This window comes from Apteryx mantelli, chromosome Z, assembly GCF_036417845.1.
Source record: "Apteryx mantelli isolate bAptMan1 chromosome Z, bAptMan1.hap1, whole genome shotgun sequence".
Lineage (NCBI taxonomy): Eukaryota > Metazoa > Chordata > Aves > Apterygiformes > Apterygidae > Apteryx > Apteryx mantelli.
Genome location: NC_090020.1, coordinates 74289865 through 74308586, shown reverse-complemented (window position 1 = coordinate 74308586; position 18722 = coordinate 74289865). Strand labels below are relative to the sequence as shown.

General features: G+C 40.5%; 1 protein-coding gene across 1 annotated transcript; it reads right to left on the bottom strand.

The window, feature by feature from the left end:
* Positions 1-256: 256 nt before the first annotated feature.
* C1QTNF3 (C1q and TNF related 3) lies at positions 257-14739 on the bottom strand. The gene is made up of 6 exons (XM_013961021.2): positions 14452-14739; positions 9271-9382; positions 6527-6681; positions 3636-3765; positions 2089-2188; positions 257-649 (listed from the first exon to the last, which is right to left on the bottom strand). The coding sequence occupies exons 1-6, from the start codon at positions 14737-14739 to the stop codon at positions 490-492; spliced, it is 945 nt and encodes a 314-aa protein (XP_013816475.1). The 3' UTR covers positions 257-489.
* Between the last annotated feature and the right edge of the window lie 3983 nt (positions 14740-18722).

Genomic DNA, 18722 nt, shown 5'->3' with positions numbered 1-18722 from the left:
AAACGTCTTCCTCTAAATCTGCTCTCAGCTGAGCTTACTTATATCTCATTCAGGCCTGTTTCCATGATGCAAGCTTAAATGAACATGTAAAAAGAACCAAATAAACAAAAAACCATGAATCCATTGTTCAGTTCCTGACATATACTTAAGTATATTTACAGACAAAATTGACTTAACTGCGCAAACTGCTCTCTAAATCATTTTAAACTCCTTTGCCTTTGTTTTTCAGTTGCTTTGGTGAAGAGAACAATAGCAACATTTAATGGTTCATTAGATGCAACCTAGATGACAATATATCTTCTGCAAATCTGTAATTGTGGCAGCTACCCAATGTATTCAGCTCATCTCTGATACACAAATAGCAACGCACTGCATCAAAACAAGCCTTCTTGATCTTTCTTGCCATAATGCTATTCCATAGTCCAGAGAAAAATACCAGCTCAAAAAAGAAGCTTCCTCAGATGAATATCTCTCTGCTTGTTTCTTTTTTTACTTCGTTTCAAAAAGAAGAAAGCCAGCAAAGGTGGAGAAGCGTTGATGGTCCCCATGGAGGGCTCCATTTCCCATTCGCAGCCAGACTTCATCTCCCTTGGCAAGTTTTAGCACCGCACTGTTTCCTGAAGTGTCTGCTTTCCCTTTTGATTCATAGCTAAGGATGAATATTTTACAACAACTCAGCTCTTTCTTTATTGACAATGATCAAGCAAATAACTTGAAAAAAAAATCCAAGAAAGCACATTGTTTTCCTGAGCAAAACTTCCCTCCAAGGCTCACTAACACTTTTTACTTGCTTTGCTTGAAAATTTTGGCATCCTTGTGCATTTGATCTGCTAGTCAAATTTGCACCTTATTTAAGTAAGTGCATCATTTCATTCCTTTCTGAAATTCCTGAAGTTTAACTTACTCAGGTTTTATTCAGAACAACAGAACAAATTTATTGTTTAGAATGAAACTCTGCTTATTCTTCACAACACTCTGGATTTCTCATTATGCTCTTTTTCACTTGGATTCATTCCAGCTAATTTTACATGCCCACAGGTCAGGAGTCTTATGTAAGCTGAGTGCCTGCACTCCCTGCTGCCAGTGGACAGAGTTCACTCCAGCCTAAGGCCCTTTGCTTGAACTTAGATCTGTCCAATGTGGGCTAACCTGCTGACTTTGCGTGTGTGTTGGTTTCCTTTCTTCCACTTGTTGTCTTTTCTGACATTAATGCTTCAGGAAAAACAGCTGGGTACTTTTTATTTTGCAAGATCGTAGGGGGAATGAAATACCCTTTGGAGATGTCTGTTACTGGCTGTTGAAGAAGCCTAGACAACTTAAATGAAGCTGCTATCTTTTAAGTGCCTAAAATCCAGTGTGATGAGTCTAAACTTTTGTATCTGTTTATTAAGGCTCAAGAGAAAAGCTTGATTTTGGCATCAGGTCTGTTGTTGGTATTAAATAGATAATAATAAAGATACTTTTTTTTCCAGGTATTAATCTGGCAACAAGCTCTTGACCTGGTTCTTACAGAAGTTGCTAGGCTAGAAGTGTATCCTGTTCCTGATTATTCTCCAAGTAACCCAAAGAGTTAAAAAAAAAAAAAAAGATTATTTAAGATATGTTAATGATAAAGCCAGTAAATGGAGCACCTTTGCTTCTGACTCCTGCAGTTACTCACTCCTTACTATTGCAGTTTAAATGCCCCCTTTTAAAGTAACCTGCTTTCCTCTAATCTTTAATAAGACTGTTATTAGTTGCTGAACTCTTCATTACTCCCTTTCCCTTATAGGCCAAATGAAGATGAAGACATGTTTTAACAGAATAACAGCATGTTACCATAGGACTCCAACCCTGATTTGCAGTGCTTTCCCAAACTTTAAGGAACTTCTGATCAAGACTAAATTTTAGGCACAGGTTCTGTGGCAGGTATGATCCAAATCTGCAACTTGAGTGGGGCAAAATACAATGCTATTTCTTTGTTGTTTATTTCACCCTAGTGCATTCCTTCAAAAAAGGAGCAATTTCACATTTCTTGCGATGTGAGAAAGAAACCACATCTGTACAAATGCATCTTCTGCAGTGAAAATGGCTTGGCTCTCAACTTACCTATATAAGCTGAAAACAGTATTGCCATTATGCATCAGGTACACATACACTTCCTCCACATCTTCATGTTTCATCATATTGAAGGTGAAGAAGTACACTCCTGAAAAGGTTTAAAATTTATAACGTGTTTGCTTCATAGAGTGAGGTAGTCATGCTACAGACTAGTGCTTCTTGCTTAGAAAACCTAACAGCCAAGGCCAAATTTGCCTTCCGGTTGTTGGTGGGTATTTCGCTTCAGCTTACAGTGTGCCAAAATCTGACTCATTTTTATTCTGCATATGGCAAGGGTTCAGCCACATCCCGTTCCAGAGAAATGACAGCCCCTGAGCGCATGCAGGGTCACCCATCCCTTCCTTCTCTCCGAAATGGAAGTTTCCTGAAGACTGAGCCTAGTGACTCCTCTTCCAGCTTTTCCTCCCTGCTTTCCCACTCCTGCCCATTCCCAGAAGGGCAGTCTCCAGGGCAGCCCCACAGGCCGTCCCAGGTCAGACAGGGCACCAGCCTTGTAGCAGCACCCGCTGCAGCACACCTGCCACACTGTGTCCTGCGCAGTGCAAATATAGCCTTTGCTCTCTGCCCTTGCACAGGCCATCCCTTGCCCTCACCCTTTTCAGCTCTTCGAAAGGCCCTATCAATGCCATCAGTACAACCATGTTATGTGTCACGAGGTCTACGAAACTCCACAGGAAGGAGGACAAACTTCTGGATCCTCAGCAGTGAGGTCTGTAGCATTAACCCTGGAATCGTCTGAGTGTTGTGAGCTTAGATTTTGTATCAAAGTCATTAAATCATTATGGGTGAAAGTTTAACACCCACATATACATTAACCTCAAACCTTCAAAGGGAGGCATCTGTGAGGAAAATCACACATGCTCCTAATTGTCCATAAGACAAGGGCTACAGCAAGCTTGGAGGCCTGACTTTCATTTATGCTAATGTCATTTTCACAGCAGGGAATAAATTAATGGAAGGCTGAAAAAGGCCAAGTGAAGGAAGGTGGTCTTTGGCTTTGCTTAGACATATTTTTGGTTAGGCATGTGGCCATCCATCCCCCATTGCTCCTCCTACACCACAGCTGTGTGAGCTGGGGGACTGACACAGATGAAAAATGACTCAGGAAAAACCTGTAATGCCTCATTTCTAGCCACATCTGGCCCAGCTCATGGTGCAAGGGAGAGCAGGGACAACAGGAGTGACAGGAGGTAGGAGGAGACAACTGCAAAGCTGCCACTGTGATGTGATACCATGGCTCTCTCATCATGGCAGCAGAAACGCTTAAGGTCTCAATGCAGGCAGTCCTGCTCTCTCCCCAGTGCTGGCCATGCATCCTCCTCCTGCCTTGGGGCCAGCACTAATCCCACTGGTGAGCCTTCTGCTGGCTTGCTGCATTTCCAGTCTCACTTTTCCTAAAGGCAAGAGCTATACAGACTATTCTCATGAGCCTCATCAATGCCTTGTGCAAAGGCACCAGTATTTTCTCATTGCTATTGGCCATGCTTCTCCCCATAGCTCCCAGAATTGCATTATTTTGTTTTGCAAACACTTACCGTTCACTGGAGCTCCAAATCTACCAGTCATGACATCAAAGAAATTCCCAACATTGGTTTCGACACTACTGAAGATGATGCCACTGTTCTGGTTACTGAAGTGAGTAGCCATGGAAGCCATGAATGCAACCTACACAAATGCAGTTCTTATTTAGTCAGTTATTCATGAAATGTGCAAATATAGAGGAATCAGCTACAGAATTTCGTCTCGTATTTGTGGTCTGTTTATTTTCCTGACAGAGATGTTCTTCTAGGGCCTGATCCAAGGCCATTAAACTCCAGTAACAAAACTCCCATTGAATGAAATTGGAAGAGGACTAGCTTCCTTATGTTCAATTGGGCTATTCATGACTGTAAAAGTAAGTGTATGGGCAAGTGTTTGCAGGTCAGGACCTTAGTTTGGGATTTTATTTACCTTAAATTCTCTCTAGAATGATGCAATAGAAAAATGATATTGAAACGTACGGTGTTTTGCATAAAAATAATTTAATTAGTTTTTATATGTTCCCCAGTGCATTTAAGCTGGATATTGCTTTTAACTGAAAATGTGAAATAAATCGTGCATGATAAAATCCATAAACATTAGTATTTCTTGCTAACTACCTTCAGAGATGCATGAAGCATTTTTATTAGAGGTGTCCTAGAAGTAAAGTGACTGGGATTCAGCAATCAAAGCTTTTTCTCTCTTACCAGGTGCTCTGTATTCCTCAGTCAAGACAGAGGGCAGCGGGGATCAAAAGAGGCAACTAAGAAAGTGAAAACTGTGCTAGAACTTCATATTAACCTTCTTGCAGTGAGATGTATCAGCTGTGGAAAATGTTTCATAGGAAGCAGTGCAAAACCATCCACCTAGGCAGGAAAAGGGGTTATCATCTGATCTGCGAGGCTATGGTCCCCCAGCTGACTGTCAGCGGAGGTGACACAACCAGAGTCACTGCACCTGGGTGCCAGAAGGCCGTGAAGGGACTTGACAAACATTTTATTTCTGCCTCTCCACTTCTTAGATGAAAAGTGCTCAGTTACAGTTGTTACTGCTCCTCACAAAAGTGACATTTTTCATGAGATTTCAGCTACATAGGAATTAAAAAGAAAAAAAACCACACCTTCTTTTGATTTCAGGTCCAAATGAGAATGAAACTGAAACAGGCAAAATAAAATGCAAGTTCAGATCAAACACTGAAAATCATAAGCTATCTGCTCAGAAATTTGAGGAGCACCAGATGTGAGCTGAAAGACTAGGCATATTTTCTTTATCCCTGCATGGATGCATTTACCATAACAGCAAAGTCTTAACTTCTTGCTTCTCAGCCATGATCACATCAAAGTTCATCACATGTTAAAGCAAAGCAGCTGCAATGGCAGCTTGATGGATTTTATTACTTTTTGTCTAGATTCCATTTCACATTCTCTTTGACCCCAAACTACTTTTCTTGGGCTCACCAGAAGAGCTGAAAAAGGTGTCTTTTCTCAACTATGTCCCATTTTGAAGTAGCAGATCAACATGGATACAGATGTCTTTCAAAATAATGCTGTACTTAATGGTGTTGTATTCAAAAGTGTTTTCTCCTCTCCCTGTCCCCTCTCTAAAATTCTGAAGCGTGATGTTGACAAGAAATTATATGCTTTACTGTGTGAAGAATTTTTAAGCACATCTGTTAAATATAGTGAAAGAATTTTACTTTAAAGCAAGTATTGCAGTATGAGCCTTTGTTTTTCATCAGCTTTCATTATTCAGTATTTAATTAAATCAATGCCACTAACTTATTGTTAGGAAAAATACTTGATAGCTCATTTTAAAATTGCAGAAGTATCTATGTTGAATGTAATTACAACAAATATGTCTTTCAAGATATTCAGCTATAACACTAACCCTAGTTAATTCTTTAAGAATGCTAAAATAATTCTGCTTTATCACAAAAGTCCATTAATTTTGGAAACTATTTTCAGGCTGAAATTTATTCTGTGCAATTATCCCATCTCCATGCAACCTAGGGCTGCGTATTCAAATATACACAATGCCAAGAAATCCAAAGCAATTTTCCCACATTGCACACAGGCTGGTTTACCGGTGACTTCACTATTAATTTTCATGCCTTTTCTGAAGAGATGAAGAAGGTCTAATCCAAAAGCTATGCAATTATGTTAACACAGTGGTGAGCCCAAACAAATACACCCCACCTCTTAGCAGAGTTGACAGCTCAGGTCTGGACCCATGTTATCATGCTCACCTGGCTTTTGAATAGCTCGATCACAGGCAGAACCTACCTGCTTCTCCCTCACAGCAGCTGTATGGAAATAACCCATGTAGTTCAGAGCAACATTTTTAAGGTGCTGAGATATTTAAAAACACAGATAGCTGCTGTGGGACATTTTTCAAAACCTAAAGACTCTGGGCTTCGCTCAAAAGTTTTGACCCAATACTTTGAGGATTTGGATATATATGCTGCTGCAAATCTCATAGGGCCTGGCAGACCTCAAAAGTGTGCGCCTGAGTGATGAGTGATGCCTTTACTCTTCTCGCATGCCCTAGGAAGTACAGAGTTATATATGCGATACAGCTTAATGAGAATATGATGGTCCCTTTTACTTTTCTTTAATGATCCAGGTACTGGCTTTCTGCCCTAAAAGGGAATGGTGTGTGCTTCTTCCTGCTCATTTCACAGCTGGATTCTTACTCTGAAGAAAGGCTAAGTCCTGCTGTCTTTCTTTTCCAGGAAGATCTGGCAGAGCACATTTCTCAGTCCTGACAAGTGCTGTATATGTCACTATACTGTATTCAGTTACAGACGGATTTGCTTCACAAGTATTCTACAGTAATCAGGCACAGCTTTTCAGAGAAAACTCCATAACCCGAGCACTGCTGCAGACAGCACGAGCCAGAGATTTTGTACCTGCAGCTCCGGGGGAATCCCAGGGTAACCCTTCTCGCCTTTGGGTCCATGATGGCCACGCTCTCCCCTTGGTCCCATATCTCCTTTGTCTCCTTTCTCACCTTTGGCTCCTTCCTGGCCCGTTGCTCCATTATTTCCATTGTTTCCATGATTTCCTTAAAAGAAACAGAACTTTCTGTTTGACTTAAAGAACTTCATATAATGTATTCTAACAGATACCTGTGATGGGGTCCTTTCCCACCAGTTCACAACACATGCGCTTTTCAGTGTCATAAGACCCATACTGAGCTGCCAATGGACAAGCTGTGTGGTTAAGCTGAAGGTTAAGATTTTGATGAGCAAGCTTCCAAAAGGAGATGCAATTGTGTTCGAGAGTTAACCCTCATGTGACCTTGGCATTGCTGTACAAACTGCAGATGTTTCAGGTCCCCATGCTGGTAACTGTAGGACCAGGCTGTTGTGCAGGAAGAAACCTCAGCAGATGCAAGGCTCAGAGAAAGCAAAGGCCACTGCCCGGTGGGACATACCAGATAGTCCGTGTGGGCACTTCTGCTTTTCCTTGTGCATAAAATCTTGTTTCCTGTTGCTTTCATAGGATAATTTGGAGGAACATTTTGCTGTCTTTAAAATACATCTTGCAAATGGAAAATGGCAGTAACCTTAACTAGTTAAAAGACATTTGAGGGTCTGCATTCTCAGGGTGCAGGTTACCTCGAAGGGGTTGATTGGTCATTCCTAGACTTAAAGAAAGACAAAAGTCCTATAATGAAGCTTTTCTGAAGTGGTTTCATATAAAAGGGGTCATTGTAAAAAGGTATTTCTGCATCTGCAGTATTACTTACTTCCTGGTGTTTACTGAGGAAATTACTGAGCAAACATCTGCAACTGACAAAATTTTAAAGCTGGCTAGAATAACTGAGTAATTATTATGCTTACCTGAAGCAAGATCCTGACCTTAAATTAATTACTAAGGGTATTAGTTAATGTAATCATTGATCTAATTCTACCTGAATTGAAATAGATTCTTTGCAGCTCTGCTTGTTCTTTGATGCAAAGTGATTAGTTACTCTGATTGTGAATTTACAAAAAGAACGGTATTGTCTGAGGTCAAGTCTAATGAGTAAGTGATTCTTCAAAGTTCTGGTATTGAGAAAAAAATTGACATCAAACAAGGAAGCTAAATGGTAGGTGTAAATAAGCGAATTTTTGTTTGAATGGAGAAATCAACAGCCTTTAAAAATCAAAAGAATGATCCTTCATATAAATCAAGAACCACTTCTCTGTTTAGAACAGAAGCGTGCAAGCAATATTTGAATCAATCAAGAGAACTGCAGCTGTTGTCATTTCCCTTAGGTGTGTAACGATACAAAATGCAGCAGATGAAGGAGACAGAGAAATTCCCGGCTGCAGAAGGATGCTGTGGAGCAAGCGTTTGTGGTGTCTTTTGGCAGCATGAGAGTGTGACCGAGTTACGTCCTCACATGAGGGAAGGGCAAGGCTGAGTCTGTGCTGTGCCCAGATATGGCCGTGGCCATAGCAGTGTACTGACTGGCAGCCCTGAAAGTATGGGCATAACACAAAATCTTGTCCCACTTCTAAGAAGCCAACTCTTTATTAATACGTAAAGCAATATTTCAGCACAAGAGGCCTCACTATTACATTTTTCCTACATCTGTAATGATCAATACAATTCTTATAAAGGATTGATGCATGAAATAAATTCCAGCTCATAGCAGGCTAATGCCCAATATGCCTAATACCTAATTATGCCTAATATCAAAACATGTCAGAGTAACAATTTATTTCAGTATTTTTGCAATCTGAAGCTAATTCTTTAAACGCTTCATTTAGAACAGTAAGTCAGATGTACCCATTACTGGAAAATGTTTCCCTCATAGTATCTAAAGTCACCTTAAGGAAAGACTGCTTCAATTTTTTGTGTATGGTTATCTGTTACCTCTGTTAACTGTAAGTAAATTTGTGAGACAGAAGGATAATTAAATAGTATTTTTACTGTAGTAATAGAAGAGGAAAAGTTAGGAAGATGAGACAAATCTGTCAGTCAGTGACATGTTCATTTACTTTACATGTCTGCTTTAGAAATGATCATTTCATGAAGGTAACCACCATATCAAACTTACACCAATGTACAATTATCTTTTTCCCTTCTGCAGGTTCATCTTTTTCCATATCAATTACTAGATCAAATTATACTCTTTTCTTATGTATCCTGTTATCCTGTGTGCATTTTTAATAAATAAATTATTTTATATTATGGAAGACAACAAGAAAGAATAGAAAGAAGAAATTTCCATGAGAGAATAGAGCATGTGTGTCTCTGTAAAAATTTGGCTTCTGGTACATTAGATAAAAAAGCTCCTAAATGCAGCACAATTTAGCATTGCTGGATATTCAATGGTGAAAGCAATAATCAACCTGAGCAAACAAGTTCTCCCAACTTTAATGGAAGCTTCATGCAGCTTTAAGAAGAGAGAACAATTTGGCCTAGAAATGCAAAAAGACTACTTTCAGCATGAATTTCTGAAAGCTGAATTTTATTAACAAATCGTTTTTCACTGGCGTAGACTTTAGAGTCTACCTGAAAACCCCTCTCTTCTCTGAAATTAGAGAAAAACCTGTTTCCAAATCTCTCCCCAAATTCTGATGTTCAGACTATTCTCATAGAATATCCTGAATTTATAGCCTGTAAGTAGACTGATCAAAAATCAATTAAACATCTTTACCTGGCATCCCAGGGGGCCCGGGAGGTCCTGGGGGCCCTTGGTAGAGTCGAACTCCAAAATCGCCACGGCAGCAGGTACTGCAGTCTGGATTCTGTGGTCCCGTTTGTGGGGGCTAAGTGCACAAAAGTAGGTTTTAAATAACTCATTCATGGAATGCATCAATCATATGCATGTTGGTTACAGGGTCCTCATTATATATTCTCAGTTTATATATTTGGGTAAGTTTTCAAAACTCTTCTTATCTGGACTGAAATCTCCCATACTTGGGTTCCCCTAAAGATGTTATTTTTGGAAGATTTAAGGAAAAAGCTCTTCAAGTGTTCTAAGAGCTATATGAACATAAAAAGAAAAAAAAAGCTGGCATGTTAAAAAATGGGAGATTTGGAAATAAAATAATACTGAGTAATGAAAGTTAAATGGATATATCAGTTAGGTTCCTGTCCTGCTTTTCGCTGATCCCAGATTTCAGCAAAGACAGTTTGTTGACAAACAAGCCTAAGTGCAATGAGTGGCAAGAAACAAGGGCCTTCCTTTGGCCTTCAGCAATGAGCTGTCTTCTGCTAAACGTGGACAAAACTGGGTTGGACTGACAGGAGGAGATGTACAAAATTGTCCATGCAGCAAATACCTGCTAATGACCCCAGACTTGCATATTTGCAGGCTATTAAAGTTAAGAGAATCTACCAAAGTGGCAAGGTAGAAGAGAAAACTCAAACTGACCATGAGACATGGTGTTATGGACATTTGATTATTTATAGTTGTGGGTGTGTAACTATGAAAACCTGTTTATATGATGAAACATATAGCAACATAAATAAACTAGTGAGTTCATTATGCACAGCTTAGCTACTGTAATAATAGTTTGATAATAGTTTTATTTCACTGCTTTTCTTTCCCAGATTACTGTATTTAGTCTAATGGATTCTCATTCAGTTCTGCTTAGATTTTATAACTAGGCTGCCATGTGGATTTAGCAGTTACAAAGCTTTCAATGGGCCAGCTGAGGTAGGGGTCCTGTTTTTTTTTTTTTAATTTTTCTACCTCCTTCTCATTTTTCCTTCTTTGTTGCTTTTTCCCTACAATTCTTTGCTATTATCCTGAGGTACAAATCTGCAGTGCTTAAATTCTGCAGGGAGACAGTCATACCAATCTGACTGCTACTTTTTTTCTAATCATTCTCCTATTTGTCTTCCTTTTCTTTCTTTCCCCTGTTGTTGTTTACCACCCTCAAATTACTTGCCTAATGCAGACCTACTGGTTTAACTGCAGCGAATGAGCCCCTGGTGAGCTGGAACAGCCAAATAAACATATAGCTGCACTGTGTTCCTACCCTAGAGGCCACCAGCTAGCTTGATCTGAAACATTGAAGCTTACTGCCCATCTTTTGAATGATGCCAAGCACACCCCCAAAAAGTCATTAATTTCAAGAGGCTCAGGAATTTATGTTTATGGATATAGAAAAACACCTTTTATGCATTGGCTCCAATGGATCAGACACATGCTCTGTTCAGCTGGAAGCGCTGATGGCAGAGCTGCCATGGGGAAAAAGGTCAGATGGAGAGCTCAGAAAGTGGGCTTCATATTCAAAGAGGTATGGAAACATAAACGACTGCCAGTGGTCAGAAGGGCTTTGGATTATGGGTTGTTGGTCAGTCCTATGCTTTTTACCTTCACTCCAGATAAGAGCTATATTGTATGAGAAAAAATGAGTTCTATCTATCTGCTGGACTGTCTGTTCCTGGAGGACCCATCTGTATCTTTTTTGCTGTCTTATCTCTCCCAGTTGTTAGGAAGAACAACACTGACAATCTCCAGATATACTGGTCAAAGCTTTCCTAGTATAAGATAAGAAGTAGCCCTGCTTTCAGCTAGTTTTCCATCTTTGAAGGGGAGCCAAATGCACGAGGACTGGAATTACACAAACGTTTTGCACCCCGTGGAATGCTAATGTTCAATGTTGTGCTGAGCTGGAAATCTCCAGCACTTTTTGGACAGTGCTTGATATTCATGGTAAGTGGGAAGGCCAACTACAGAAGCATCTGTCAAGAGCGAATAGATAGTACCAGCCTAGAAATATCCAAGTGCTTAGAATTGTGGATTATGGGTAAGGAAAAGCATGAGTCCAGCAAAGTGGATTTCCTGTATCAAAAAGAAGTCTTACTCAAGTGTGTAAGGCTCTCTGCAGAGGTAACACTTGTTTCCTTATCCAGTGCTCTGAAATCCCGAACAACTTTATTAGCTAACCAGCAATGTCGTAAAATAGACGCTAACACTGGTCATAACTAATTTGACATTATCTCTCTGACAGCTGAAAGGGGCCAAGTCCTGCCAGCTTGGTTGTATTAGAACAGTTCCGCTGACTTCAAAACAACTACTTATGCAAGTCATGAAGTAATATTGACTTATTATCTTTACTAATCCTTTGACTAGGAGAAAAAAATGTTCACAATCAGCTGCCAAGAACAATGAATATTCAATATGATTTTCTAATCTCTAAAAACAGAGGACTTTGTGAAAAGTACCTTTAAAGTAAAAATCTGTGCCTAATATAAAATTACACTCAAATGGCACATAAAGATTAATTGCAGCCTACTTGCCAAAGGGGTCCTATGCAGCAATTTGCACATAAATTTTATTGCGCAATGAATCTTTGGCATTGCTCTCCAGAACAGGAATATGATTTAGCAGCTTGCGAAATGCATCTGCCACATCCTAATACAGATAAAAAACTAGAAATGAGGGCACCAAGGATATTTGCTGAACTTCCTTTGATTTAGCAGGTAGGAGGCAGTTCCAGGGAGCAGATGGCCTATAAAATTCCTTTAATTTAAACTTGTGATGCAATCAGAATTGGAGAACCAGCCCTCTTTCCACTTCCTGGTTAATTTTCTGGGTTTCTGTTTATATTGCTTAAGACAATACAGAAAAAGAGCGATGTGCATCCACCGCTCTTGGTTCCTGTGCTGGAAGAGAATCAACGTGTCTCTGTGGGCACCAAAGTCCTCCATACCCCTTCTCTTGCAAAGGAATAAACAAACCACCAAAATTCAGGGCAAAAGGCCAATAGGCTGAGGGGTACTTGAAGGAGGAACATGTCTGGCTTTCCTCGTTCGTTAAGAGTTCTCATGCTTGAGAAATGCATGTTATATTTTTCAGAAGTTACCAGCAGCATGGAAACTGGCCTTTTACCCAAAGCAGCAAAGAAAAATGCTATTGTGTCTTTGGCACGATAGTGAACACGATGTTTAAAACACGTTAGCAAAAGGGTAAAATTCTCTAGCCGGAGCTAAGATAATCAAGAAAGTAGGGATTTTAGGGATGAAACTTTTCCATACACAGCCTGGGTGTTTTCAGCTGTTGCAGTTGCCAAACAGCTTTCAGATAGCTCAAGGAGAAGGGAGAGGTTTGATATAACTTAAAATATGTCCCTGCCACCTTTGCTCCCCCTCTGCCTGGAAACCCAGGGAGTCTCGAGATGGAAAATACCTATTGCATCAGCCACTCTGTGATAGATTATCTCTGTTGTGCATCTGCTAATGCTCCATTTCATTTAAGTAAGCCAAAAATGGCATCATTTCCCAGCAAAGATTGCTTCCTAGAGACCATACTGGCAGGTAAATGACCTGCCATCAGCTGTACTCAGGCTGGCTGGACTCAGTTTTAATGTCACAACTCCAAACACATTGTACTAAACTGTCTGATGAGAGACACAGGCACCCCGAAAGATTGCAGTGGCACTTTGTGTCTGAGGGAGAATTTGACCCTTAACAAAATCATCATTTTATATTAAATCCTGCATTATCTGAAATTTTATTGAAGTCAAGGAGAATCTTCTTTAACTTTCACCACTACAGGGTCTGTAGTATGCAGCTGCACAAGTCTCTATGCAGTAAAGAGGAACACACACAAACATACACTAGCTGGCTCATTGGGCTATATATCTGATTGTTCACACTGTTTATATACTGTAAGTGAGATTTAACGTACCTACAGTTAAATACCTATTTTTCTGAGTGGATTGGAGGAACATATAACTCCTGCCCAAGAAATCCAAAATGCAATGCATTGTAAAATGTAACTATAGGGAACGTAGTTGTGTGTTAAACCTATTCCAATACTTGGAAGTGTTTCAGTTCCTTAAGCCTAGCACAGTACTAAAATCAAATCTCTCTGTTTATCATGAAGTAGGTTATTATTCAATGCTCATCCGCATGTCCCTGGTTTTTGGAACTCAGAATATCATGGTTAGGTCTGAAAAAGTTGTAAAACGCAAATGCTAAAAGGCAAACTATACAGAGCTCAATCATTTGTTTCAGAAATAGGAACAAAACACTCACATTGTTGCTTTTAAAAAAATACCAGTCAACAAAAACTTTACTTGAATAGAATTTTGTTTTGCCTAAAGTTAGAAAAAGCTTCATCTTCTGTCCTTCAAAGATTTACCTTTAAATTTTGAATGAAGTATTTTATGTATAATCAAATGATTCAATTTTCCGTTTGTTGTGAGCTAATGACGATAATATATAAATTGCCATGAAAACAGCATAAAAAGAGCTCCAATTTAAAAAGGAGACACTACAGCTAAGTTAAAAAACATTTCATTCCAAATGTTTTTTCCACTGAAACTGAAAGTCAATTTGATATATATTATTATTAAATCTACTTGGATCTCAAATACAACATTAGTGCCTGTTTTTTCAAGCTATTCCTTAGAATAATAATTGGGACTACTGAGAATTTCATTGTTTGTCTCAAGCTCAAAAGAATATATTTTCTATACATAATTTTCAAGTAAACTTATTCTCTGCTATTTGAATCCTTCCAAATAGCTCTGCAAATTCCATAATTTTCCTTCACATCCAAGTGAGTTAATAGAATATAAAACTGTAATATATTAAAAAGGAAATACTCTGAAATAATTAAGAGACTCTATATCACAATACACAATTGCATAGGATCATAGTTTCAGCAAAACAAAGGGCTGCTGTGCATGTTGGTAACAGTGTCCCAAAACACTGCTGGTTCTACCAGTTCATTAAAAGATCCTATAAAGCAACCCGGCAAGATACAGACCAGTAAACATCTTTAATAAAATTCATTTCATAAATATATCACTAATAATCTTATAAAAAAAGATCTCATTAGCTTTAAAGTTATCTTTAGAAGATTAATTCAGAGTACCTGGACTCTATCTGAGGTAGTCAGTTCTACATCATCTACCTCTGGTCTCAGGACTTTTTGGTCTGTAGAAGTGCTATTAGCAACAGTCCACTCTATAAGTTGACTCCGCTGTTTCAATATTTCCCTGCTTCTGGAACCTTTATGGCCAGTCTGGTGGTGACTCTGCAATACTTTGGCCACTGGTTTATAAGATCTTCTGCTCACCTCCATGTATTCATCTTGACACAGGCAAAATGGAAGAAAAAATAAAGCCAGCAGATGCCAACTGATGAAATCCTTCTCTGCCATGTTATTCAAAATAATTTCTCAGGAGTCCAGCAAATGTCTTGCAGAAGGAGAACCTCTTTGCTGCACCAGGAGTTATGTGGTCCTTTCGGCTTTTCCACTAGTAAGCCTGGCACTGAGACCAGTACCAGGTTTTATACGGTTGTGTGCAATAAATAAAACGAAAAATGCCAAACTGACAGGATCCTTCATCCAAAATCAGTCATGCTTCTTTAAACAAACCAGGCATTATTCACCACTTCACCACCACAAGGAAAATTGATTTGTATGCTGGAAATGGCCACAGCATTTAACGGACTCCCGTGGTTCCTATTTGGGGGCATTAAAAAATGTAGCACCTTTTCTTTGGCATGTTTTTGTTTAAGTGTGAAAAAATGTGATGGAAATGTAGAACATGTGGCTAATGGTTTACGTTCCTTGATTAGACATGGAAAGGCTGTGAATTCACACTCTAAAATGTCTTTTGGACACAGTCACCTTCCTTATTTGCCAGGAAATTCACACACACAACTGCGTCAGCCCAGTCCGAAAATTCTTCCAAGAGCAATTAGGAAACAAAAGCACAAGAGGAGCTTTTGCATATGATTCTGACCCAATGGCTGTTTCTGACTATGCTTTTCATTCAGTAAAAGAAAAATATTGAATTTCTGTCAGTTGGCCAACAGTGGAAGGAGACAGGGTAAGTAGCTCTGAAAAGCTGGGTTGAGTTCAGATTCACAGAGCCCCGTTTCTCAGCATTAGTTCAACCAACTCAGCCAGGCAATATTTTTTCCCTTGAGTTTCCAGTGTTTTGCTAAATGCAATTGCCAAACCAAGTTTTATTTCTTTGCTGCCAAGTAAATATAAATTACCGGGGGCTTATTTTATACTAAAAGAATCAAATTATATAGGTATAATAATATCCTTATTATATTTTTTGAGCCACCCACCAGTTTCCTCCAGAATGCCACAACTGCGGACTACCGTTCTGCAAATGCTTATGCATAGTCTTGCACACCCCACCAGCCTTCCCGAGAGCCAGTAGCTCCCTAGCCTGTGAGAAAGACTTAACTACAGGCCACAACAGCATTACTAAAGGCATCAATCCCTGGGAATGACCCCCAGCCCCGCAATGGGATGGACTGACTCACACTCAGGTTATCTGGGGCTGACCACCCTGCATCGGATTTGGCTGGGGCTCCTCCAGGATCTTCGTTGTGCTCCCTAAATTACAACCCCCCCCCTTTTTTTTTAACTGTGGGGGGGGGGGTTCTGTTCAGTGTGCCTGACGAAATGTGAGGTTTGTGCTGCAGCTACAGTGTTTTTCTTTTTTTCAGAGCATGATGCTCAGGGTTGCATGTCCTAGCGCAGGATGATAGGGAAGAGGGAGCACCAGGGGCCTGCTGGGACAGTGTTGGAGGGTTCATCCATCCAGAAGGCAATGTCTGAAGCTAACGATCCACAAATCTCACCTAGTCTTCATTTTGGGAGGAAAAATAGACAGTTCACTCCAAAAGAGATCCTGGGAACAAACCAGGATGCGACCAACCAGAAGGCCAAGACCCAGGAGTGAAATGAGGAGCTAAGTTATTTGACAATGTGAAAAGCCTTCAGCGCAGCAGGAAGCTACGGCAGCAGAGCATAACCAGCACAGACACAGCTAAACAAGGCAACTGAGCTATAGCTGCCTGCACCAGCTCCTCCGACTGCAGCTGCACGAGGCAGCTGGCGCACCTCTTCTCTCCCCTGCCTGGGGGCTCTCTGTGTGGTGTTGGGAGAAATGAAGCCTCATCTTAATCCTTGGGAAGTCACAGAAAACCCTCTTTTTGACCCCAGGGAAGGAGAAGAAGGCTCAGGCAGCACGGATTTGGACAGGGGCTGTGGCTGTCTCTCTCTCTCTCTTTACATTTAAGATGAGCCACAGAAGGGATATTAGTGATTTGAAGGCTGTTCAAGCCCTTGCAGATGCTGGAACAGATGAGTAATTTATGTTTGCTGAACAGTGGGGAGAAAGTGCTGTCTGCTTTATATCCCAGTCCTTTCTGTGGGAGACACCAGGGCAAGTCACATCATAGGAGGAGATGTTGGCCGGGGACATCAGTGCAGGGCGTGAGAAATGCTCAGTCTGAGCACGTCTGCCCAGGGCACAAGTGCCAACTAGGTTGTCAGCGTAGGCTGTTGCGCCCCTTATTTCCCATCTACGTAGGGCTGTGCCGGCCGGCCGGGAAGGCAGCCACCTCTTCCAGCCTGATGGCCACTGCATGGCACGGACACTGCCTGCAGCAGCACAAGCTGTGGCTCAGGAGCAGAGACCTCGACTGCTGCCAGCTCAGCTTTTCCCCTTGAGGACAAAATCCAGTTGTTGCCTGCACCACCAGTTATCTCAGGCCCAGCCCTGGGAACAGGGGCAGATCGCAGTTTGCACTGTTTCAGCCCACCAGCTCGAAGGACAGAGTTACATCTCCTTGCTTTATGCTTTTGTTGTATTTCTCTCCTCTTTTTTTGAAACTCTAACATCAGGAATCTTAATTCGATTTCAGTGAGATCTTAAATTCTCAAGCCAGATGTTCAGGATCATTAAATACACTGTTCATAGATTAGCTTTTGAGCCTTGCTTCAGTCTATAAATATTAAGTAGCTCACAAATAGTCTTGCAGAAGAGGATCGTTAGCCTATGCTTTATGACTACTGAAAATACTGATTTGAAAAAAATGCAAATGCAAATATTCCAGTTATTTCACTGGGCAAGGATAGATGGAAAAGAATTTACTGGAGAGTGAAGCAGGTCTTCTCTAAACACAGTTCCAGATTTTGGAAGCTGCTGCCACCAAAATGGGGTTTCTTTTTCAGGGAGAGAGGATTTTCCTGGTGGGAAAAGAGTTTGAAAACCCTGGACTCTGTAAAATTGGGAAAGACTCAGAGACAAACATTAATTTGTCTTGGCACCTCATAATTTGATTCAGCAAGTGCTGGGAGAGCATTAATGTTTTCAGCTGCCATTAGGGCTTTCATGGCTTTCCAAACTCTGTTCCAGGAGCTTCCTGTGGCAAATGTTTCCAGCATGAGTAATGAATATCCACAGCACCCATATCCCAAAGGGAGGAGGAACAAAACCAAAGAGATTTGGGCTTCAAAGCCCCCATCTATCATTTCATGCAAAAGCTGAAACAAGCATGTTTCTTGGCAGCTATTAGAAAGAAGAAACATTCCCTTCCTCACTCTCTAATAAAGTCCACCTGGTTCCTACCCAGCATTGTTCTGGTGGTTTGATGCTATGCACATTTTTTGGTCCAAATTAATAATAGAGTTTAGTCTTTGCTCTTTTATTTCCAGTCTTTTGAATAGAATCCCGTCTGCATAAATCTTTGCTGCCCATCATTCCCCTCCATGCCATGGATAAGGAATAGTTGGCTCACAAAATCACTGTCTACATGCTGAAATTTTGGAATCAGAAGTAAAAAGCAATGGTGGATTTGATTCTCCGTTCTTGAGCTCCAAATGATCAAATACACTTATCCAAATGGGCCTGAACTGAACCTAAAAGGATACAACATTAAAATGGCAGTGCTTTAAATTCATTTGGTACTGGAATAAAATACTGAGAATGTTCCACACTTAGAAGAACAGATCCTAGTGATCTGGAGATGAGGAAAGGACTGACCTGAATGGTTTGTTTCTGCTTTTAGTTGTGGTGCCAGCGTCCATTGCAAGAGTACTGCCAAAAGAGAAGAAAATCTGGCACCCTCTCTACCTCACAGCTGTGTGCTCGTACCCCCAGCAATACCCCTCCAGCCTTTGCCACCTGAGCAGCGGTAATTACCTGTCCCCTGTTGACATGGTGCTTTGGCAGCCATAAGCTGCTATCTAGTAAACAACCGTTTAAGACTAAAAGTGAAGCACATGGATCTGTTTATGTCAGATAATGAGATACCAGCTAAAAAGCAATAACTGCTAGATAAAAGCTGTTTTCCACCTTCTCTGCAAGCAAAAACGCTGTTCAGTGAGAA

What these genes read in the sequence shown, in the direction of transcription:
- C1QTNF3 (XM_013961021.2), bottom strand. Translation starts at nt 14,739, where the DNA reads ATGGCAGAGAAGGATTTCATCAGTTGGCATCTGCTGGCTTTATTTTTT. An exon ending in CTACCTCAGATAGAGTCCAG is followed by an intron (nt 9,383 to 14,451) that starts GTACTCTGAATT and finishes TTGTGCACTTAG; the next exon opens with CCCCCACAAACGGGACCACA. An exon ending in ACTGTTTTCAGCTTATATAG is followed by an intron (nt 650 to 2,088) that starts GTAAGTTGAGAG and finishes ATTCATCCTTAG; the next exon opens with CTATGAATCAAAAGGGAAAG.